This window comes from Daktulosphaira vitifoliae, unplaced genomic scaffold, assembly GCF_025091365.1.
Source record: "Daktulosphaira vitifoliae isolate Bord-2020 unplaced genomic scaffold, ASM2509136v1 Scaffold_1, whole genome shotgun sequence".
Taxonomy (NCBI): domain Eukaryota; kingdom Metazoa; phylum Arthropoda; class Insecta; order Hemiptera; family Phylloxeridae; genus Daktulosphaira; species Daktulosphaira vitifoliae.
The window spans coordinates 52,618,026-52,627,040 of NW_026099572.1; the positions used below are offsets into that span (position 1 = coordinate 52,618,026).

Genomic DNA, 9,015 nt, shown 5'->3' on the forward strand with positions numbered 1-9,015 from the left:
AAAAAAATTACAAATTTAAAAATCGCTAATTTTCGAAATTTTTTCAATTTTTTTTACTAAAAACTGCCGTAACTTTTTCAAAAATGAACGTATCAATATAATTTTTTTTTATATAGATGCTTGATGTCTTTACCTATCATTTGATATATTTTTTTTGTAAATGTGACCCTTTATCTGCCCACAGGGGGGGATTTAAAAAGACAACTTTTTCACAAAAAATTAACTTTTTCAACTTAATTTTTAAAAATGTTCCGGAAGGTCTGACACTTTTATATATATCTTAAATTAATGCTAATGTAATATACTTAAATTAAAAAAAAAAAAATTTGACCTCTGGACTTGTCTTCATGGTGAAAATGGCTATCGAATGCTATTTTCGTGTGAAAATTCTCGATTTTATTTTTTATATTATATTTAACTTTTATAATGCTATAACTTATTGAAAAGTGTATGGATCCACACAATTTTTTTTATGAGAAATAATACTTTTTAATAAACCCTTTTTCATTCGACATACTTTGTCTTAATCGAGATATTAATAAGGAACCATCAGCTCAAGAAGTTTTTGGAATAAAACACCAATTTTTTTAAAATTAAACACTATCTAAAGATTTGCATCGAAGCGTTTATTTTTGATAGTGATTTTAATCACTGTCAGATATCATTATACTTGATCCAACTATACCACGTCACCACTGTGCCCTGACCCCCCTGTGCTGGGTTTTTTTTAATTGATAAGTTACTAACATTTGACTAAGTCCTTTTGCTCTTCACCATCTTCTCCATTAATTTTCATTTTGTTCATAGCCTTTATTTTTTCCAAAGTAATTTCTATTTTTGTTTCATTTTCATTATTATTAGCTTGATTGATTTGCTGTAGTTTATATTCACTTATTTTTTTTCGGTTAAGGATCACTTCATAGGCAGAACCTACAATAGTCAAAATAGTCACTGCTCCAACTAAAATACTGAAATCATAGCAAATTAGATGTCGAATGTTCTTATCAGACTTTTTAATTTAAAGAAAAATTTCTATTTAATTTACTCTTAATTTAACTTAATTTAATTAAACTGTTAATTCTTACATCAAGAGGTAGAATTTTTTATCGGACCATAGAGAATAAGTTCCAGGAACTGGTCGGACATTTACGACGTTGTAATGGCGGTAACTTTGATCTGTACCTTCCTTTGGAACATTAACCATGTTTTGTACATCTGTTGGGCTACAGTCTTTTGGCATACATAATCCAAGTGATATAATTCTAGTCTATAAAATAACATATAGTTTTAATTACCATTAAAAAAAAAGAAAAAGAATGTATTATTACATTCACTATTATTTACATTCACTACAAGCCTGTTTTACTAAATATTTTGATTATAATACACTTTAATGAAAAAATTAACATTTTTAAGTCATTAGGGCTGCATGAAATTTTACGATAGAGATGATTATTCTTTTAATTAATAGATTTGGTGATGAATTTCAATAAATTTATTTGTTGAAGTTCAAACGAGTATTCTTGTCTAATGGGAGATCAGTCGACAGGACAGTTTGCTTAATATATTTTATCAAATTCGTAGGCTTAATCTTCACGCGTCTTGTAAACTTAGAATTTAACTAGAAAACATTATATTAAGATAGTTTAATTTCATTGTTAATTTTATTGTTATACAATAATATGATAATATCTGTTTGCATATCATCAAAAATCGTAACTTATTCCTCGTCATTAAAAATTTTGATTTTTGTAAGATATTTTCTATTATTTCTTAGAATTGATTGTCATTGTGCTTTTGACATCTATTAATTACGATAGTAATTATATTTATTAGCTATGAATTAGGCGATTATATCATAATGATTTATTTGAATTAAACAAATTATGTTGAATATTATTTAGTATCAAAGTAAATTATCTAATAAGCCGAACACTGGGGCATCATATATTTTATAATTTCCCATAAATCAGAGTGATGGGTTGAGTTTGCTGGAAGGGTGTACTCCGCTTTTTTGTTAAAATGAGAACTACTCTTCAAGAAGAGGACCTTTTTTAGAAAATGATTTTAATTTTGGGGGGCCATGTTTCCCAGGGTCCCCTTGTATTTGTGCTTGGTTATAAGTATTTTCATGTGAAGTAAGCAGAAGGGTCAACTTCAATGTATCCGATTAGATAAAAAAAAAACACTAAAAATCACATTTTTGAGATTTTTTTTTTTTTAATTTGTGTTTTTATGATGATAAAGATTATAGATAAAATAATAAAATATTAATAAAAAAAAATTGTTTTAATTTTTTATGGTCACAATTTTAGTTGCTTCACTTTATGTAATACTTGATTATATTAAATTTTATTTATTTATTTTATTACTTAGAAGCATAAATTGCATTTTTTTTAATCTTAATTGTATACTAACTCGAGGGGTCAGTTGGTCATGTAGTTTGATTGACAATTTCGCAATATAAAACGTTGCATCGAACGGTGGAACAAATTTATTGGTTTTTTTGTTTTGGAGCTCTGTGCATTGGGTGTGTGAGCCCAGCCAAAAGTCATTGCCGAAAAAAAGCTGAGAAGAGTAACGTCCGCTGGCGTCAGCCACTAAAAAAAGACAATCAAGAATTAATCAATGTTAATAGAAACAAAGCTTAAAGAGAAATTTTTATATTTTTTTAAACGCTAAAAATGACATGGTAACTAATGATATAACTGAAGTGTTGCAGGAACCACGCAAGAATAAATTTAAGACAATAAGATCTACTGTCTCATCACGATTATGTGCATCATTATGTGTTTAATAAATATGTCGTTGTACCTTTTTATCGATACGACTGTAAACTCACCAATAAAAAGTGTTACATAGTCGATTTTTATTTTTTTCAACAGGTTTTTTTGCAAAACGAATTCGCAGAATTATTGTATACCATTACAGACTAAGGTGACGGAAAGTGATCGATTAAAAAAATATATACTTTCTTTTTCATATTTTGTTTTTATAGTTTTATATAATTCATTTCTTCTACTATTAGTAACATTGAGAAAGTGGTTAAACTGGTCAGTATATTAAGACCTTGTGTTCATGTCTAAATGGCGTGCGTGCTACCAGCCAATCTGTGATCATTTTGACTGATCAAGTGTTCAAGGTCGCGTTCTTACAGCCATACTTTTTAAGTCCACTTAATGCTTAAATGAATTGTTAGGCAATCGCGCGATGAAAGAGATAATTCCGTAGATCCGGACAAACCAGCAACCGATTTGAAGATGAAAAGATAGATATAGTACAAACTTCAATACATAAAGATGTGATGGAAAAAATTGACAAAGAGAAATTTAGTATTAAAACGAATTGTTTAATCATTAAATAAATAACTCAAAAGTTTGTATGAAGAAAAAGACAAGTAGCTTTCTTTTTCTTTCTTTCTCGTCTTCTATTTGGTTACCAGAATTGCACAACGACTGTAATTAAATGATTTTTCATATTTAATACTTACACAAATAACAGGAAAGAATTGTCATAAATATGGGTCATCATCAGTGACCAAAAATATATGACCAAACATGGTTTGTTCATGCTCCGGGCATGGGCATAAAGTAAATAAACGAGGCAGATATCCGGGTATCAAAATTAAAACACAAACCACCGTAAGTGACATACAAAGAAAGTGCTTACCAAGTAAGTCAAATTGTTTCGGATCCAATGAGCACGTGTCTTTCTTATCAAACAATTGAAAAAATAAAAAACTACAGATAGTATGTGTCAATTGATTTAAAAGATACATGCAACTTATATTAAATTAAATATCAACTATTATCTCGTTGTTTTCTGTTTTAATAAAAATTAGTATGTTTATTTACATACTAAATAATAAAAAGATATTAGGAACTCCAAAAATCTGTTCTTAAATGTTTTTTCAGACGCAAGAAACTTTATTCTGTTTATTTAATTTAAATAACAAAAATTATAAATTTAAATTTCTAATTGTACTATTCTGTACTATATTTGATTAGACTGAATATCAATGTTATAGTATTATTAACATACAATTTAATCTAGTAACAAATGGCAATTACTTATTGAAAGACAATAGACTTAACCGATTGTATAGATGGTTTAAAAAATGGTTTTTTTTAATAATATTTTTTGCACAAATTTTTATTTCGAAATTTTATATGATAGCAACACATATAAAGAGCAGGACTTTTCATTCTTAAATAATATCTGCAATATATTCTATGAGCAAAAATGAATTTATAATCATCCCATTACACCTTATATATGCAACACAATCATTTTTCAAATTATTTTTTTAATTTATTTATTGTGCCTTTAAAATAACTAAAAATAAAAATAAAAATTTATTCAATAAGACACCAATAATTTTGTTAGATCATGAAAGTATAAAGTCACCTAAGTAATTTTTGCAAGTTTTTATGTATTATACCAGTAGAAACAGTCATTAAATTATAAGATCTCTAAATTTATTTTAAAGTTGTTTGTACTATATTAGAACGATTTTTTTTAATTAAAAATATTTTTCTCTTTCACACGAAAACACGCAATAGCATACCATATTAAAGATAAAGTGTCACTCGAATCGTCATAATGACTTTCACGTGTGTGTAATTTTATTCATTTTGGACGATTTCGTGACTTATAATTTAATGTAGTAGTTCGTCTAGTTTCGCAATAGCCTTATCTTCCAGCCGATAGCATCAAGCTTTTTTACGACTCAAGTACAAATTTAATAATTGGTTACAGTAACGAATGTAATGAAGTAATAAAATATTTTGTTTAGACGGTAATTTTCGACTGAAATTAGATAAATATTAACATATATTTTAGATTAATTTTGCTATGTCGTGTCTCAGCATTGACGAAATATCGTTGCAAATCTGTAAGGAGAATAATAACGGCTACGTAGAGCTGCTATAATAATTACTATTATCATTATGTATTCGTTGATACAACTATACACGGCATGTGTAATAGATAATCGTCGATTGCATCGAGTCCACCGTGAAAGCGATGAACGCTGATTATGATTTATACTTTCCATTCGCAAGGCAGTGTGCATGTGTAAATGTGCGCACGGCTGTGGATTAGAAATGTACATGATGTTACCATGGTAGCTATGACTATTGAAATCATGCCATATCCACACAAAACAATTTATTGAATGTTCGAAAATCCATTTACACAAATTGTTGCCATCTTTCAAAACTTGAAATTTTTCGCTACGGTGAATATATTGTGTTCTTCGATATTTCAAATTGATGAGACCGCATATCACATCGTATTTCGGCACGACAAAGATAAATTACACTAAAGTGAATGTGTTGCGACACAAAGAAATTATTTCTCTTCTTATTTTAAACTGACCGAGACCTAGATTTATCTACCATTAGCATAAAATAGACAAAAACAACACGCTCAATTAACCGGTCACGTTAAAAAGTCAATAATACTGGAAATAATAATAGGAATTAACAAATAATTCTGTTTTTGGTTAATAACCTCAATGAGCCTTGATCAGTTGAATTTCGTCCTAAATTGTATTTTCGAAAATTAAAACTAACAGTTTGTGGTATTTAACAGCATTTTAGCTTAATTTACTCAGACATAACTTGATTGGTAAGATGATTTTATAGTAAAAATAAAAAACAATAAAATGAAATATTGGTAAAAATAGTTATTGAGCATAAACAGGGACGTAATTAAAGTGGGAAAAAAGAGGTAATTCTTGAAATTTTTCGTCTGATATTTCATACAATTACAAATAAACACGTTTTGTATTTATAGCTCATATGTCCTCACTCGGAGGAATGAACTCTGTTGTTAGCCTTGTTAATAAAAGTGATAGGCATCTATTATAAGAGATAATAATATAAGTACTGCACAGACTGTGGGCGTCCATGATCACCTCTTAATCGTCAATTCAATCAAAAACTAGATATCATTAACATTTTTAAACAACGGGGGTAAATTAAGATACAACACTCCGCAGTTATGTAAATATGGATTTCATCTTAAAGATCATTGCGTCATAAATACTTAGTTCAATGTCGTGTCTTACAGATTACTTTTCTTTTTTAACTGTGCTATTTGAAAAAGTAGATGTTCGTACAATAACATTGTAGTGTTATAATTATTATGACTTGTGGTTTTCATATTTTCTGAAGTCAAATGCACGTGCGTTATAGTAATCAAGACGATGAAAATGTTTCTATGTCAGTGGAATTTGCCGCAGCTCACGTGTGAAACACACTTGAGTTTTTATTGTCATTAATGTCAAAATAACTACCAACAATCAACAGAGAAACGAAAACTGCGCTATTTGTGGTTACTTAAAATTGTATACTAATCACTTTCGAGCCAATTTTTTTTTTTCACTTTCATATTGTTTTTTGCAAGTTGTAACAATTTATAAATCTTGAATTGATAATTAAAAAAAAAATTTAAAAACAAAAGGTGTTCTCCATATTCCCGTTAATTAGGCTCTGATCATTATAAAACATAAATTGTTATTGCATATTTTTTTTCATAGTCATACTAAATTAAAAGTTTAGCTCGTTTTAATTGGCACTTCTAAAATGTACGAATTTATAGTTAAAAATTTGAATAAATTGGTTCAAAAATTGACTTCTATGAATAGGTTACAAAAAATATATCTCCCACATGATAAAAAAATGGTTTTTCTTTTGTTTTTAGCAATTCACTAATAAAATCGAAATATCAATAGAATTTAAATAAATTTTCTTTTAATATTGACAAGTGCATTGAATAACTACAATTGATAAACATCGTGTCTGTTTCACGCTATATGCACTTCTTTTTTGTAGTTTTCATGTTATCATTTATAGAATCATAGGATTAAAAGGAAAGTATCGTCACAACAAACTGAATTTCAGGTTAAAGGTAATCTAACAGGTTTTTCTACATAAAAATTTGGGTGCCGTCGATTTATGTTCGTCATACAGATTCACTTTCTTTTAAACGTGTATTATAGCTACAGGGTAAAATGTAAAAAAAACTACACTATTACTATTTTTCATTATTCCATCATTATTATTTACAAAAAACTGATGTAATCAATAATATGGCTGTTTGTATGATAATATTCAGGAGGAGGGTGTGGTCGGATCAAAACGACGTCCTCGTAAGTCTTCTTTTTCCTCGCCTTTATCCCTACTATTTGAGGTCGGCCAAGAGTAATTAAAAAAAATATAACAATTATCTATTATGTATCATACCAGTGACGCAATTGGAAAATTTTTTTTAGGAGCCATAAGATTTTAATTAATTTTGATTACTTTCATTTTATTACACTCTTTAGTAAAAACGTTAAACTCCCATCTCCAAATGGTTATTTTAAAAACTACTGATGAAATTTATACAACATGTTGTTAATTTTGATATCAAAAGTGGACTACAAGATCAAAAAAATAATAATGCTTTAAACAATCTACTTAAAAGCAAGACAAAGCCACTTTTTACTTTTTAAAAATAATATATTATCATATTTCAATTAAGCATTAGCACAATTTATATAATTTATCATACCACCGTTAAGTAAAATAGCTCAGGAAATATATTCTTTTGTAATTACTTTTGTACGTCTTAACTAATTTTAAGTGTTTATCGTTCAATAAAAAAATAAAAAAATATTCTTTGGATAATTACTAACAACAAATTAAAATTTTAAATTTTCTCTCGATTTTAATTAATGTTACATTAATTAACACATGAATTGACGTTTTATTACTTAAAGAAGATTTTATTCAGTAATGAACTAATTGTAGTAAAATTTAAGTTAAATAAATAGGTCATAACTATTGAAGCCTGTAGTATTTTTAAATCAACGAACTCATTTTATATAGTGAGTTTATGTAAATAAATTTAATTCTATACATGTGTAGTTTACTGCAAAAATTGTATACATTGCAATGTTTTTAGTAATTAATTTATATTAAATATTTTAAAATAAGTGAAAATCTGTGGAGCTTGAAACTTGAGCAAGTAGGTAATCTAATAAATAATAATACGTCTCAACATTTCCGGTCATTTTGCGTTCAACTTAAACTATTGTTTTTACGTTCTAAATAGTTCCAAACTAAATGGTTAAGTACTCAACTGTGTTCTGTTTGAATTATTTAAAGAATGTTACCTTATTGATGCCAATCGATAAATATTGTCAATAAACCTTTAAAAATATGACTCACGTTATCAATATTTTTAGTTAAAAATACATTTATATTTTTGAAGGTATCACTTTAAGTTGTTATCATAATATTTACAGTAGAAATCACTGCCAGTTACTTAAGTATATATATATTGGACCCTTTTTTTTCAATTATAACGAAAACCAATATTAGAAGTGACTCTTTAATTTAAATTAAGAAATTTGTCTAGCTTTATAATCTTAACTTTATTTAACCCTAAACAGGGTAAAGTTTTGCGTGAAAAAAAGTATCTTTGAAGAATAAACTATGGTATTCTTAGACATTACTTACTTTTAGAAGCCCAAATAGAACCTTTTTTTAGAGATTCTAAGTAAATTTTCATTGTATCTCGACACTGGACAGACAGCTTGGAGGCGGCTGGTAACATGATTGGATTCCATCTGTGAGGGTTGTAAACATTCAATAGCCATTCGAGATCAGATGTGCCGTTTTCCACTACGGTATAAGCAGCTGTATCGGCCATTGGAGTCGGCATTTCCATAGCTTTAGCCGACCTGTACAATTTTTGTATGTTGGACATAGATTTAAATGGCGTTCGAGAATTGGACGTTGTCTCTTGCGGAGGACTCGCTATCAGATCGTCCATGTTCATTTCATCGTCACCTTCATCACTGGCCGAGGCCAGTGTTGTACACGCGAAAACGCAACAACACGCCACTACAAAGACGCGGGTGGCCATCGTGATGGTTGTATCGCGGACACCCGAACACTTATGCGGCCACTAAAACGGCGAGCACGCGCCCTCAGCCGACCCCACCGAACCGAAAGCGAAAAA

The 9,015-nt window shown here is 28.6% G+C and overlaps 1 protein-coding gene across 1 annotated transcript in view; it reads right to left on the reverse strand.

The window, feature by feature from the left end:
• The window catches only part of LOC126894428 (uncharacterized), a 19,647-nt gene extending 10,632 nt beyond the window's left edge, over nucleotides 1–9,015 (reverse strand). The window contains exons 1-4 of the mRNA XM_050665466.1: nucleotides 8,511–9,015; nucleotides 2,419–2,600; nucleotides 1,086–1,267; nucleotides 744–968 (exon numbers count right to left, since the gene is read on the reverse strand). Coding sequence (XP_050521423.1) covers nucleotides 744–968; nucleotides 1,086–1,267; nucleotides 2,419–2,600; nucleotides 8,511–8,919 — 998 coding nt within the window. The 5' untranslated portion in view covers nucleotides 8,920–9,015. The remainder of the gene's footprint in view (nucleotides 1–743; nucleotides 969–1,085; nucleotides 1,268–2,418; nucleotides 2,601–8,510) is intronic.